Raw genomic sequence first — 15,763 nt, 5'->3', positions numbered from 1 at the left:
AATTCATGCAAGTGCATTTAAACGACTGTCACACCTGTTTCAGGCATGGTCCCGATCGTGGTCATTTTGGAGCTTTTGTAAAGGGGGAACCGGTGCGGAAGCACGTGCGGATCGTGCTACTCGCCTCACACCTGATTTTGCCAAGTTTTCACGTCCAAAATCATGTGCAACGCAATGGTAAAATTGGGCACATAGGGTGAAGTTTTTCCACAAAATGGCAGAATGTTGTTTCTGGCAAGAAAACCAGCATGTTTCTCTCCAAAGAAACCAATAAGTTTTCCCTCCAAATTTTACCACACTGCGTCAAACAAAATCAAGGGTGCATAGAACCAACCTGTTGGCATGGTTTGAAGATATGGTAAGGGTCAAAATACGGAGGGGAGGGGCGTCTATTATATTAAAATACATGAAAATGCATGTAAATCAGATTCATGTCCATTACAACATCCAGTCATTGGGATCTTGAGTCCCTGTCATCATTTGCATGGATGGAGAACACAGGCTCATGATACTGCCCTTCATATCACAGACAAGATGCAACTTAGACAAAACAAATTCCTGATGGAGAAGACTTTGCCCTAATATTTTTAAAATGTGTTTTGTGCAAATACTGCCTGATCATCTTCAAATGCTGTGTTGTGAATCTGTAGGCAAACTAGGAGTACTTAATGTGCAAAATGAGAAGTGGTTTCTTTCAGAGATCACACAATAGGCTATTCATTAAACATCTCTGGTTATTCAGGAAGGTATCTAGACCTTGGTGCTAGCAAACTGTTTTGATCTCTGAACATCAGACAGTTATGTTTTTTTAAAACAGACAGATGCTATAAAAGCATGTCACGTCAGACTGAAAAGAGTGAACCTCTGCCCTGGCCAAGGAGACTTTATGCTTTTAACAACAAAGTCTTTTTAGATAAATAAAACTAAACTAAGGCCCTGAACATCCTCATAGATTGACTTAAAAGATTTCAAAATATTATTCAAAATAAATCAGGAAAATTCTCCCAATGTCAGCACTGAGCAGGCCACTGCGCATGTGCCGAGATCAGCATGTGAGCAGTGGCCCTGCACTGCCAGCCTCCCAATTGCTGGCCAATCCCATGACCTCCCATCGCTGTCCCTTCAACTTGGTGGGGATCAGGCAGTGCCAATAGTCATGTACCTAATGTATGCCCACTATTCAAAAAGGGAGGCAGAGAGAAAACAGGGAACTATAGACCAGTGAGCCTAACTAGTACTGGGAAATTGTTAGAGTCCATTATCAAGGATTTCATATCTCAGCATTTGGAAGGCAGTGGTATAATCAGACAAAGTCAGCATGGATTTACAAAAGGGAAATCATGCTTGATGAATCTATTGGAATTCTTTGAGGATGTAACTAGTGAAGTTGACTGAGGTGAACCAGTGAATGTAATTTATGTAGACTTTCAGAAGGCTTTTGACAAGGTCTCACATGACAGACTACTGTGTAAAGTTAAAGTACATGGGATTGCAGTTAATATCTTGAGATGGTTAGCAGATGGGAAGTAAATGGGTCTTTTTCTGATTGGCAATCAGTGGCTAGTGGAGTTCCGCAGGGATCTCTGTTAGGACCCCAACTATTCGCATTATAAATTAATAATTTATAAGCAGGAACTGAACATATTAACTCCAAATTTGCAGATGATACAAAGTTGGGTGGGAGGGTGAACTGTGAGGAAGATGCAGAGATGTTTCAGTGTGATTTGAACAGGCTGAGTGTGTAGGCATATGCATGGCAGATGCAGTATAATGTGGATAAATGTGACATTATCCACTTTGATAGCAATAATAGGAAGACAGATTATTATCTTAATAGGTGTAATTTGAGAGAGGTAGATACTCATTGAGATCTTGGTGTCTTCACGCATCAGTTGCTGAAAGCGCACAGGTACAGTAGGGAATAAAGGAGGCAAATGGTATGTTGGCCTTCATAGTGAGAGGATTTGAGTATAGGGATAGGATGTTTTACTGCAACTGTGTATATTGGTGAGACGGTATTGGAGTATTGTATGCAGGAGTATTATCTGAGGAAGGATGTCCTTGCTATGGAGGGAGTACAGTGAATGTTTCCCAGGCTAATTCCTGGGATGACAGGTTTATCATATGAAGAGAGACTAAGTCAGTTAGGATTATAATCACTGGAGTTTGGAAGAGTGAGAGGGAATCTCATAGAAACTTATAAAATTCTAACAGGATTAGACAGGGTAGATTTAGAAAGAATGTTCCCGATGGTGGGGGAGTCCAGAACGAGGGGTCAGAGTTTGGCGATAAGGGATAAACTTTTTAGAACTGAGGTTCCAAACAGAGGCTGGTGAATGTTCACTACAACAGAATGTAATTGAGGCCAAAACATTGTCTAATTTCAAAAACAAATTCAATACAATTCTTGGGGCTAAAGGGATCAAGAGATATGGGGGGGTGGTGGTGGAGGAGGGATCAGGATATTAAATTTGATGATTAGCCATGATCAAAATGAATGGTGGAGCAGGCTTGAAGGGCTAAATTGCTTGCTCCTGCTTCTTGTTTCTATGTTAGGTGCTTTTGGTTGTGTAAGGCATAACTTTGTGGAATTAAATATTTAGTCCTCTTGCATAGAAACGACAGAAATAGGAGCAGGAGACCATTTGGCACTTTGAGCCTGATCTACCTTTTAGTAAGATTATGGTTGATTGTTTACCTCAACTCCACTTTCCTGCACTATCCCCATATGCCTTAATTTTATTAGTACCCAAAAATCTGAATTCCTCTGTCTTAAATATACTAAATAACTCAGCATCCACAGCTCTCCAGGGTAGAGAAGTCCAAAGATTCTCAACCATTTGAGTGAATAAATTTCTCCTCATCTCATTACTTGATGGTTCATCTCTTATTCTGAGATTGCGACCCTGTGTTATAGATCTACTGGCCAGGGAAATGTTTCTTTCAGCAGCTATTCTGTCAAGCACCTTAAGGATTTCATATGTTTTGAAACTCTTCAAAATTCTTCAAAACTCCAAGGGAATATGGGTGCAGTATACTCGATCTCTCCTGATAGAATAATTCCCTCACTCCAGAAACAAGTCCAGTGTGGTAATTCTTAAAATGTGGTCTGCAGATCACTGGTGTTCTACAAGGATTTCTTCAGATGGTCACAGGCTGGTTCAAAATGCCAAGTTAGTGGCACACAATGCCATGGCTGAGACCGTTCAGGAAAACAGGCCTGAATCCTTATCCAGACCACTCATGTGATGTTACACAACTAGATCAGCACCAGCTTGCGTGCGTAAGTTGTCATTAGTGTGATCAGCAACAATATAATTCCACAAATAAGATTCATGTAATTGTTGATCTTGTTGGATTAATGTAGATGTAAGGTAAGTATTAATTTCTCAGAAGATATAATGTTGACTTTGTAACATATATTAGAATGTTTCAAATAAACATATTCTGTTGCAGTATGAATGTTCAAAATTCAAGAATGACTATGGTGGGCATTTCCAGTGTGCTCCCTCAGGGGGACAGATACTGCCATGCTGTCTGATGGAGCTGCTGACCTGTAAAAATAAATATCAGATTTTTGGCTGAGCGAAGTAGAGGAAGTATACATGATGTTTCTCCCAACGATTTTTTTCAAATTACTTTTCACTATGCTGATTAATTTTTTATTCAGCTTTATTTGGGGGTCAGTTAACTCAGTTAGCTGGACAGCTGGTTAGTACCGCTGAGGTTATTCATGAAGGCCTGCCTTCTCAACCTTGCCCCTCCCCCTGAGATATGATGATCTTCAGGTTAAATCAACACCTTTCAGCTCTCCCCCTCAGAAGGAAGAGCAGCTTATGGTCCTGGTGACTTTACCTTTATATCTTTTATTTGCTGCTGCAAAACTAATCTAAACACTCTGGTACCAAGTTTATCCAAATATGCCTCGGAATTTAAAGCTCGCAGGCAGCAAAAACTCAGTTGATAAGGACACACCTGCCGAGATGGTTTCAGATAAGCTGGCAACCAGCTCCCTCATGCCTTTGACGACTGACACCCGAAGCAAAATCCTTGATGCAGAGGTCAATAAATCCCGACAGAGTTTGACTCTGGAGGAGTCATTAGGTCTAATTCAGTCCTTTCTTGATACCATTCATCTAGCTGTTAGCTCTTATACCAGCACCCTTATCAACATCAAGATAGCCATCTCAGACCACAGCAACAGGATCTTTATGCTGCAGCCCAAGCTGACATCAAGGTGGTGATTAAGGAGAGCATCTTGCTATGGGTGAATGTTGATGACCTGGAAAGCAGATCTAGATGACAAAAAGTATGCATTGTTGGACTACCAGAAGGGACCGCGGGCCAAAACCCACACAGTTTATGTCAAATTTATTCCAAAAGGTGGTGGGCGAGAAGACTTTCCCCAAACTCCTGGAGCCTGAAAGACCCCACCGTACCTTTTGACTGAAATCTCACTCAGACAACCCCACCATCAGCCATTGTAGTATGGTTCCATCATTAGAAAGAGAAGGAGCTTGTTCTTCAGTGGATGAGGGAGCACCATGATGTCACTTACCAAGACCATCCAATCAGAACTTACTGGGATTTGAGAGCAAATCTGGCAAGGATGCAAGCAGCATTTAACAACCAAATCCACGCTATACAAGAAAGGAGTACGTTTCAGGCTGATTCACCCTGCCTGTTTTCACATCACACTTAACGGAGAAGATCACTTCTTTTGACACATGAAGTGAGGCAGATGCTTTCCTTCAGCGGCGCATACTTTATTCTTGCCTCGGTAAGTTTTTGATGCCTCGGTAGATTCTATGGAAGTAATGACTGGAAATTCTGCCTTTCAATACCTGGCCATTGTTGTTCACACTCGGGGTCACTAAAGATGGATTTGTTAAATGTGAATCTGTGGACTAGCTTTTCATCTTTTAGCATTTATATTTTCATGGCAATTCAATGCTGCATGTCCCCCTTCCTCTTAGGACATCTTGATTGATTCTTTCAGTGGTGGTCGAGACATCTGGGTACCCGGAATTAAGTCTAAATGTTCAAAATAGCCTAGTTTAATTACTGAGTAGCCATGTGGTCAATGGGTTTTAGGTGTTGTTTTGGGTTATCTTGTGCTTGGACGTCTGGATTGGCCACATAAGATGTTCAAAACTAAGAGTGTGTTCAATTATTTGAATGCATTAGAGCTCTTATTATACAGCAATAATTATCAACTTTGTAATGACATATGAAGTAATGTAGTTCATATATTGTTTAGTCAACAGATGCTATGTAAGAAGGAATACTTACTACATGTAATGGCAAGCTTAAAATCTCTATAGTTTTGTTTCTGGTATGCATTAATAATTATGATATTGATTTTTTAAAAAATCATTTCACATAAATGTATTAATTTGTGAAAAAGCAGCAACATATTTATCATTTCCGTAAGTTCTCATGAATATTGATTAATTATTTTGCAGTGGCAGATGATGGAAAATGAGATAGGACTGGTCCATGAGCTAGTTTACCCCAACAAAGTGATATGTGGACAAAGAAGTTTGAGAACTACTGGTCTGGTGAACCTTGGTTGCATTCTCTCTTGGTCAAGTATGTCTTTCCTTAGATAAAGGAGACTAAGACTGCACTAGGTGGTGACATATCAATACCCTGTATAGTTCTAGGAACATAAGAACATAAGAAATAGGAGCAGGAGTAGGCCATCTGGCCCTTCGAGCCTGCCCCGCCATTCAATGAGATCATGGCTGATCTGTCGTGGCTCAGTTCCACATTCCCACCCTCTCCCCATAACCCTTAATCCCCTCTCTTATCAAAAACCCATCAACCCGCGTCTTAAAAATATTTAGCGAGGTAGCCTCCACCACTTCAACGGGCAGAGAATTCCAGAGATTCACCTCCTTTGAGTGAAGAAATTCTTCCTCAACTCCGTTCTAAACCGCCCCCCCCTTTATCTTGAGGCTGTGTCCCCTAGTCCTACTGTCCTTTCTGAGCGGGAAGAGTCTCTCCACCTCTATCCTATCCATCCCATTCATCATCTTATACGTCTCAATGAGATCTCCCCTCATTCTTATAAACTCTAACGAGTACAAGCCTAGTTTATTCAGCCTCTCCTCATAGCTCAACCCCCTCAACTCCGGCATCAGCCTAGTAAACCTCCTCTGCACTCCCTCCAAGGCCAAAATATCCTTGCGTAAGTACGGCACCCAAAACTGCACACAGTACTCCAGCTGCGGCCTCACCAATGCCCTATATAGCCGCAGCAAGACCTCCCTACTTTTATATTCAATCCCCCTCACTATGAAGGCCAGCATCCCATTCGCCTTACTGACCACCTGCTGCACCTGCAAGCTGGGTTTTTGCGACTCATGCACAAGGACCCCGAGGTCCCTCTGCACCGTCGCCTGCTGCAGTTTTTCTCCACGTAAGTAATAATCCTTCCTACCATTCTTCCTACCAAAGTGGACCACCTCGCACTTGCCAACATTAAATTCCATTTGCCAGTTCCTGGCCCATTCGCCCAGCCTATCTAGATCCTTCTGCAGATTCTCCACACCCTCCATGCAATTTGCCGTTCCACCAATCTTGGTGTCATCAGCAAATTTCGACACCATACACTCGGTTCCCTCCTCCAGATCATCTATATAAATGATAAATAGCTGAGGCCCCAGCACTCCTGGGGCACTCCACTAGTCACCAACTGCCAATCCGAATAGCACCCATTGACCCCCACTCTCTGCTTCCTATTTGACAACCAGTCCTCTATCCACGCTAACACCCTACCCCCAACTCCATGTCCCCTGACCTTCTGCAATAACCTCTTGTGAGGTACCTTGTCAAACGCCTTCTGAAAATCAAGAAAGACCACATCCACCGGCTCTCCTCTATCCACCGCCCTAGACACATCCTCATAGAACTCCAGTAAATTTGTCAGACACGACTTCCCCTTAACGAAACCATGCTGCGTCTGCTCTATCAAGCAATTCCCCTCAAGATGCCTCGCTATTTCCTCCTTGATGATGGATTCTAACATTTTACTTACAACAGACGTTAAACTAACCGGCCTATAATTCCTTGCCTTTTGCCTGGCGCCCTTCTTAAACAACGGCGTAACATTAGCCGCTTTCCAATCTTCCGGCGCTTCCCCAGAATCCAGCGACGTCTGGAAAATAACCACCAAGGCATCCACTATCACCTCCGCCATTTCTTTCAGAACCCTCGGATGCATTCCATCCGGTCCTGGGGACTTGTCCACAATCAGCCCCTCCAGTCTGTCGAGCACCGCCTCTCTAGTAACAGTAATGTCATCAAGACCCTCCAGTCCTACCACCTTTCCATCTCTAACACCCGGCAAATTATTCACGTCCTCCTCCGTGAAGACCGAAACAAAAAAGTTATTCAAGACATCAGCCATTTCCCCATCCCCTACCACTAAGTCCCCCTTCTCATCCTCTAAGGGTCCAACGTTCACCCTAGCCAGCCTCTTCCTTTTTATATACTTATAAAAACTCTTGCTATCCTTTTTTATATTAAGCACTAGCCCAGCTTCATAGTTTCTCCTACCCTTCTTTATCAATTTCTTTGTCAATCTTTGTTGACATTTAAACCTCTCCCAATCCTCTTCTCGCCCACTACTCTTAGCTACTCTAAACTCCTCCGCTTTTAATTTAACACTTTCCTTCACCTCCTTCGTTATCCACGGCTTATTACCTCTCCTCCTACGGTCCTTTTTGACCATCGGAATAAATTTCTGCTGAGCACCAAGAAAGATCTCCTTAAAGATCCTCCACTGCTCCTCAGCAGACCTACCTTCCAACGCGCTCCCCCAGTCCACATTCGCCAATTCCTCTCTCATCCTACCGTACTCCCCTCTGTTCAAACAAAGGACGCGTGTCCGGGAACCCACTTTGTCCTCCTCCATCTGCACCAGAAACTCCACCATACAATGATCACTCTCCCCAAGAGGATCCTTCACCGCAAGGTCCCTAATTCCACCCGCCTCATTACATAACACCAGATCCAAGATAGCTCGCTCCCTCATCGGCTCCAACACACACTGTTCAAGGAAACTATCCCGGCAGCATTCCAAGAACTCCTCCTCGAGCCCACCCGTCCAACATGGGTCGACCAATCAATATGCAGATTGAAATCCCCCATAATTACGACTGTCCCATTCCTGCACACTGCACTTATTTGCGCGTTAACAGCCCGCCCCACCTCCAGATCATTATTCGGGGGCCTATAGACGACACCCACCAGCGTCTTCCTCCCTTTGCTGTTCCTAATCTCTACCCACAACGATTCCACTTTCTGCTCTTTGGCTCCAATATCATCCCTTGCTACCACCCTGATGCTATCCTTAATCAGCAGAGCTACGCCCCCCCCTTTTTCCTCCCGCCTACCCTTCCTAAACACTTGATACCCCTGGACATTCAGCTCCCAGTCCCTGTCACCTTGCAGCCACGTCTCTGTAATGGCCACCAGATCATATCCATTTGTGCTGATCTGCGCCACCAGCTCATCCACTTTATTCCGAATGCTTCGTGCATTCAGATAAAGTGCCTTCATCCCAGCCTTCACCTGGACCCTATTTCCCGGAACGCCACCAACCATACTCACGCCCCCCACTCCCTTTATTATTGGGACATCCTCGGCCTCTACCCTTACCTGTACCCTCCCCCCCCAATTAGTTTAAAGCCCTGTCTACAGTCCTCTTTACACGATTCGCCAGGACACTGGTCCCAGCACGGTTCAGACCCACCCCATCCCGCCCGAACAGGTCCCACCTACCCCAATACTGATGCCAATGCCCCATAAATTCAAACCCATTCCTCCCACACCAATCTCTGAGCCATCCATTCACTTCCTTAATCCTGTCAACCCTACACCCGTCTGCACTCGGTTCAGGCAATAGCCCAGAGATAACCACCTTGTCGGTTCTACTTTTTAATTCCATTCCCAGCTTTTCATACTCCCTCCCCAGATCCTCAGTTTGCATTTTGCCTATGTCGCTGGCACCCACATGTACCACAACGACCGGATTCTCACCCTCCCATTCCAGGTTCCTCTGCAGCCCAGATGTGACATCCCGGACCCGAGCACCAGGCAGACAACACACCCTTCTGTGCACTTTGTCATTGTGACAAAGGACAGTGTCAATACCCTTCACCCCACTATCCCCAACTACTATTACGTTCCTTTTCACCTTCCCTTTGCCTATGTCTTGCTGCATCACTGTACCGTGTGCAGTTTGCTCACCGACCTCACCTCCCTCGTCCTCGTCCACACTGGAAGCAAGAACCTCAAACCTGTTATGCAGTTTGAGAGGCTGAGGCCTCCGCTCCCCACCCCCCTTCCTCCTCTCAGCAGCCCCCTCTTGTTCCTGACCCTTAGAGTTAGCCAGTCTAGGGGGGGTGGATGTCACTTGCACCCCATTGACAATGGCACCCTCTCTCCCCCTGATGAGCCTCAGTGTCTGTAGCTCAGAGGCCAGCTCGTCTACCTTGAGCTGGAGCTCCTCCAGCAACCTGCACTTACTGCAGGCATGGTCACCGGGAAGTTCCCACATCATACAGAAACAACACATCATATGCCCCTCCATTATTCACTGTAGGAACATCTAGGACTTACGCCCAAATTGGGAGAGTTATCCCACAGACTAGTCAAGCAACCATCTAACATTATCAAACTCACATAATCATATCTTTCACGCAACATTCCAGACACCTATATTAATATTCCTGGATAGGCCCTTTCCCAGAAGTGGCAACTTTATAGGATATAGTCAAGACAAAATGACCCTGGGAGCCCTCAAAATTGACTCCAGACCCATGAAATCCCATTGCATCAGGTAAAATTTCGACAAGAGAAGTACCTGCTGATTACCAGTTACCACTCTGCATCAACAGATGAATCAATGCTCCTCCAGGTTGAACATCAAGGGCACAGAACTCAGTCAGGTGGGGGACTTCAATGCCCATCACCAAGAATGGTGCATAGCACCAATATTAACCAAACAGGCAAAGATCTGAAAGAAAAAGTGCCAGTCTGGATCTGCAGCAGGAAAACCAGACCTTGAAAAAACATATTTGACTTTGCCCTCATGGTCTACCCTACTTAAAAGTGAGATATCCTGGTGAAACTGCAACACAGGACTACATGCATGCTAAGCAGCATGCTATTCACAGAGCTAAGTAATCCCATAACCAATGGATCAGCTCAAAGCTCTGCAATCCTGCTACATCAAACCATGCATGGTAGTGGACAATTAAGCAAATAATTGGAGAAGGAGGCTGCATAAACATATCATCCTCAAGAATGGTGGAACCCAGCACCAGTGAGTGCAAAAGACAAGGCTTAAGTATTTATAACCATCTTAAACCAGAAATGTCAATTGGATAATCCATCTCAGCCTCATCCTGAAATCCTCACAGCACAGAAGTCAGTTTTTAGCCTAACGAGTTCACTCCAAGTGGTATCAAGAAACAGATGAACACACCAGTTACATTATAGGCTACGCACACAACAATATCCCAGTTTCAGTGCTGAAGGGTTGTGCTCCAGGATAGTTAACGCCCAAGTCAAACTGTTCCAGTAAAACTACAACACTGACATCTACTTGACAACATAGAAGATTTCCCAGGAAAAATCTAATTTGGCCAAGTACCACCCATCAGCCTCCTCTTAATCATTGGCAAAATGATGGAAGGTGACATCAATAGTGATATCAAGCAGCATTTACTCACCAATAATGGGGAGGGAATGGCACAATGGTGTCGTCACCAGACCAGTACTCCGGAGACCCAGAGTAATCTCTGGGGACCCGAATTTGAATCCCACCATGGAAGATAGTGACATTTAAATTTTTTTAAAAATCTGGAATTCAAAGTTAAGTAATGACCATGAAAACCTATTTGGTTTACTAATGTCCTTTGGGGACATCCTTACCTGGTCCGGTATATATGTGACTCCTCAAAGAAAATTAGGGTTGGACAATAAAAGCTGTCCCAGCCATCATTGCCCACGTTCCATGAAAGAATTTTTTTAAAAATGATCTCACTGATGCTCAGCTTGGATTCAGTCAGGACCACTTGGCTCTAGATCTCATTACTGTCTTAGTCCAAAAATAGATAAAAGAGCTGAATTCCAATGGTGATGTGAGAGTGACAAGGCAACATTGCATTGAGTATGCAAAAATTGAAGTCAGTGGGAGTCAAGAGGAAAATACTTCACTGGTTACCATAATACCCAGCACAATGGAATGGTGATTGTTGGAGACTCACCATCTCAGGACACTGGGGCAGGAGTTCCTTAGTTTAATGTGATATGTCCAACCTATCTTGAGCTGATTGATCAATAACCATCATAAGGTCAGAAGTTGGGATGATTGCACAGTGCTCAGTTCTATTTATGACTCCTCAGATAATGTAGCAGTTCATGCCTGTAGGCAGCAAGACCTGAACAGCATCCAAGCATGGATTGATAAATGACAAGTAACATTCATGCCAAACAAGTATCAGGCAATGGACATCCCCATCTAGGGAAAATCTAACTACCTCTGGAATGTGTACCATCTGTGAGATGTACTTTAAGAACACCTCATCTTCTCTGACAGCACCTTCCAAGCCTGAAACCTTACCACCTTGAAGGTTGAAGGACAGCATATGCACAGGAACACCATAACCCGAAAGTTTCACTCCAAGTCACACATCAACGCAACATGGAAATATATCACTATTCCTTCATTGTTGCTGGGTTATAGCCTTGGGATTCCCTACCAAGCAGCACTGTGGGAGTACCTTCAACCAACTGAAGTGGTTTCAAGAAGGCTGCTCACCAGCATCTTCTCAATGGCAATTAGGGATAATTAATACATGCTGGCCTGGCCAGTGATGTCCGTATCCTATGGCTGAGAAAGAAGGATGTGGAAATCTGAACCAGGATGCTTTGTGATTTGCTGTTATATTCTGGAACACCCTTATAGATACAGGACAGTGGAGGCAACTCCTGTATGAATCAGAAAACCATATCACTTAACGAAGCATATGGCATCACTGAACTAATTTGTAACAATGTTTAAAAAATTATTCCTTTCTTCTAGTTACAAAGCTAATGCGCAGAGTAGACAGAGCAAATCCTTATTTCATTTTCTTGCTTGCTTCAAAAACTAATTTAAATTTGAAGTGAATCTAATCCATGGTCTCCACAATAGAAATATATAAGATCCAAGCTGACAAGAAAAGGCATTGCACCTGATCTTGGGCTTGATCTGCTGCTTGATTTTAGCCAAAAGGCTGGAGATAAAGGCAATTTGTGTTCAGATAAGATCCTTAAGTAAAATTGATTAGATCAATAAAGCATTTTGCTCCTTTGTAATTTTGACAATTTTTGTGCAGATCATGGAAATTTTCTATATAAAATGTATTTTTCCTGGAATCCATTACAAAACATTGAAGCCGATTCTCGCATCCTGCCACACTAATTTTCTTGTGCAACATGATGGGAGAATCTCGCATCTATGAATGCGCATGATTTGTACATGCGTTCCTGTCGTGCGCACATCTCCTTGCGCCATCTGATTCGTGCTGGAAACTGGTGGGAACACCAGTTAAGTACTTTACATCTTATTTTAATGTGATTTTAATGTGATTAGTGAGCCCGCTAGCATCTCCCGTTCCACCAGGAGTATTTCAGTCCAACAGAGATCAGACTAGCTCCCCACTTTCAGCGAACTCACAGCCTGACCCTGCTGGAGTGAAAGGGGAGCAATCAGGCCCCCCTGGAGGTCAGGTGGTGGGGAGGTGATGCCCCTGGGCATAGGCACTCTGGCAGTGCCAACTTGTGCCTCATGGCACTGTCCAAAGGGCAAAGTGCCCATTCCCAGGGGCATCGAGCAGTGCCAAGGGAATGGAGCCTATAGAGGGAAGGGCTTGGGATAATCAGTGGGGGTATGAGTTCTCAATGCCTCTCTGCATGGGTGTTGTGAGACTTCTTACTCTGCATGGGGATCGATGTGAGGAGGAGGGAGGCCAGTGATTGGGCAGGCATATCTGTTTGAGAGGTTCTGTAGTTTGGGGTGGGCTGGATGTGTTACCTACCGGGGGTGGTTGCTGGAGATTGAGGCCACCTGGGATGGGGGCTGGCCAGCAAACCACCACTGTGCATACCCAGAGGCCCGCTGACTTCAGCTTCTCCAGAGTGAATAGGCCCCGTCCCCTGAAATTTAATGAGATTCACACTGATACTTCTGCATTGCACAGAGTGTGGATATTCTAGTGTGAACTCCCACTGAAAAAAAGCATAATTTACTCCAGTTTTTCTGCAAATTCGACACGTAGAACTTTTTTGGGAGAGTTCCATCCATTACCTATTGTTTAGTGCATATCTGAAAGACTATAGATATAACATATCAAAGTGGTACACCTTGTTACAGATGCAAAACATGTCATTAATTTCACTCAGTTTGTCGAATCCACCTTTAAAGGCTAACAAGCAACTGCCATTACTTGGATTTGCTGATTTTAAACCACTGCCCCACAAGGAATACTTAAACAGTAGCTTTAAGGGGATGAACCGAGTAAAGACAAAGTGTAAACATCACAACTGTACCCCGGACTGCTAGAACTGGTATGACACGCAGAAAATTTTCATCAATTACACCTTCATGATGATGATAAATGTTCTTGAGGATGGATGCAAATCGTGTCTCACATCATTCAAGAAGCTAACCCTATAACCTTTACATGTTGGTGATGACAATACTTGAAAATGACTGAAATGTGTCAAGATGCATACACCAAATCAATAAATGCCAGAATTGTGACAAGTAAAATTTGGACTTTACATGGTCCAATAAATGTAGCTATATTCGGTCAGTCAGGAACAACAGACAAAGCACAGGAAGACTTACCTGTTGTATGTAATTGACAAATTTGCACATGAACTCCCCAAAAATCCAGCTGGGAAGTGGGTATAGAACTGCAGTGAAAGGGACACAGCACACCAGAAATATAATATCAGTTGTAGCCAGGTTTGCTGTAAAAAGAGACAAAGGCTCAGGGCAATTTCAATTTAAAAGAGGATTGAGAAATCAATCAAGTTGCAGACCAAACAGCTGCCTTGAGTCATTCTGTGAATTGTCATTATAATTGAGAGGCATTAAATATTTGAGCTTATATCATATTTAATGCAGATGGGATTTAACAGTAGAAGGGACTAGGTAGATTAGCATTTAATTATAGGAATCAATTTAACGTCAGATAAACAGCTGTTTTATATAACATTTTTGATATAAGATTTAAAAAAGGCTTTCTTTATATGAAAAAATTAATGTTGAATATTCATTATTACCATATTTAGATAAATAAATTAGAATTTATTTCTCAGAGCACTGCATGCTGGGTTTTAAGCAAGATTGAAGGATTGGTCTTGACTCTGTCCCTACATATCAAAAGCGATATTTATTCAAATTTCTTTCTTTCAGATTTATAAATGTAACATCGTTTTCTGATTTTTTGTCTACGGATTTAATTTAAAAAACATTACCTTGGAAATTTTACAGTTACAAAACTAAATTCGTCTTTATTACAGAAGCTGGTTACCTAATTTACTTGGAAATAAAATATACCTTTTCTTTCTCACCAGATTTACATTAAAATCAGAGTAGCTCTGACTGCAGAGATTAGTTTGGTAGATTTGTTTCATCACTCATACATAAATCTTCTTATTTCACAGTACAAACTATCCTTTATAAATTAATCCAAATGGATTATATATAGAACTCAACCCAGGTGCAGGCAAATCAGCGTGTAACTATGCCGATCCCTCCAAACCGAATAAATGGGGAGGATTAGGGCAGGAAGGGTAACTGACTGTAAAATCACTCGCTAAATGTATCACAAAACGATGGTGGATTTGAAGGGCGACCCCGTGTAATATGGGGAAAGTCGGAAGAGGAAGAAGAGATAATTTACTCGTCGATTTTACCTATGTAAAAGTTGGTAACTGTTCGCATCTGCTTGTGCTTTGTTACCACATAAATCACCAACGAGTTTCCAGCCAGTCCGACCACCATCAAAATCCCGAAGAAGAGAGGTACCAACCAAGCATCCATCAGCACTGGGGGACTCGGAGCGGCTGTTGTGTTACTACAGACATTCCCCAAACATGAAATGTTCAGATATTGGAAAGACTCATTCGTGGAGGGGAGCACAGAGGTGCCCAACATCTTCCTGAGAGAATTAAAAGCGATGTAATTAAAACCACCTCACATACAAAACAATCAGTATCATGAACCTCTCCCGAGAGATTAACAGATTTTCCTCTCCAGTTGGTGAGGTACCTGTCCAGTAGGTGATGGTACCTGTCCAGATGCTACCCTGACTTTAGCACTTGGTCAATGACATCTTTACTGACGGAACCGAACCAGTTCAGTGCAATGTTTACATTATCTGCGATCTCACTGAGAACTCACTGGCAGGAAGAATCGGAGGAAAGGAAGGCCGGCTCGCTGCCAGACGAGTGCACCCGTTGTTTTTCTTACATAGGGCTTTTGACGCGATTGATGATGTGTCTTTGAAATCAAAGCGGAGGGGCAGGATTTGAGGCGCGCTCTTCAGAAATATAAGCTCAGTCCCTGATGATGAATCTAAACTGCCATCGCTCAAACCCTAATGCAAAGAAAGAACTCTTTCTTTAAAATCGAATAATAATAAGCTACTGGAGTTCTTCTATCTTTTTCACGAATCTGTTTAATCTGTACAAT

At 43.2% G+C, this 15,763-nt stretch overlaps 1 protein-coding gene across 1 annotated transcript in view; it reads right to left on the bottom strand.

Annotated features, from left to right (window-relative positions):
• Positions 1 to 15,226, bottom strand: part of LOC145358869 (G-protein coupled receptor 54-like) — a 47,372-nt gene extending 32,146 nt beyond the window's left edge. Inside the window, exons 1-2 of the mRNA XM_080213222.1 lie at positions 14,986 to 15,226; positions 13,910 to 14,034 (exon numbers count right to left, since the gene is read on the bottom strand). Of these exons, the coding sequence (XP_080069348.1) occupies positions 13,910 to 14,034; positions 14,986 to 15,226 (366 nt within the window). The remainder of the gene's footprint in view (positions 1 to 13,909; positions 14,035 to 14,985) is intronic.
• Between the last annotated feature and the right edge of the window lie 537 nt (positions 15,227 to 15,763).

This window comes from Carcharhinus amblyrhynchos, chromosome 26 (assembly GCF_965287045.1).
Source record: "Carcharhinus amblyrhynchos chromosome 26, sCarAmb.v2.hapA, whole genome shotgun sequence".
NCBI lineage: Eukaryota > Metazoa > Chordata > Chondrichthyes > Carcharhiniformes > Carcharhinidae > Carcharhinus > Carcharhinus amblyrhynchos.
This window is presented reverse-complemented; position numbering and strand designations above follow the sequence as displayed.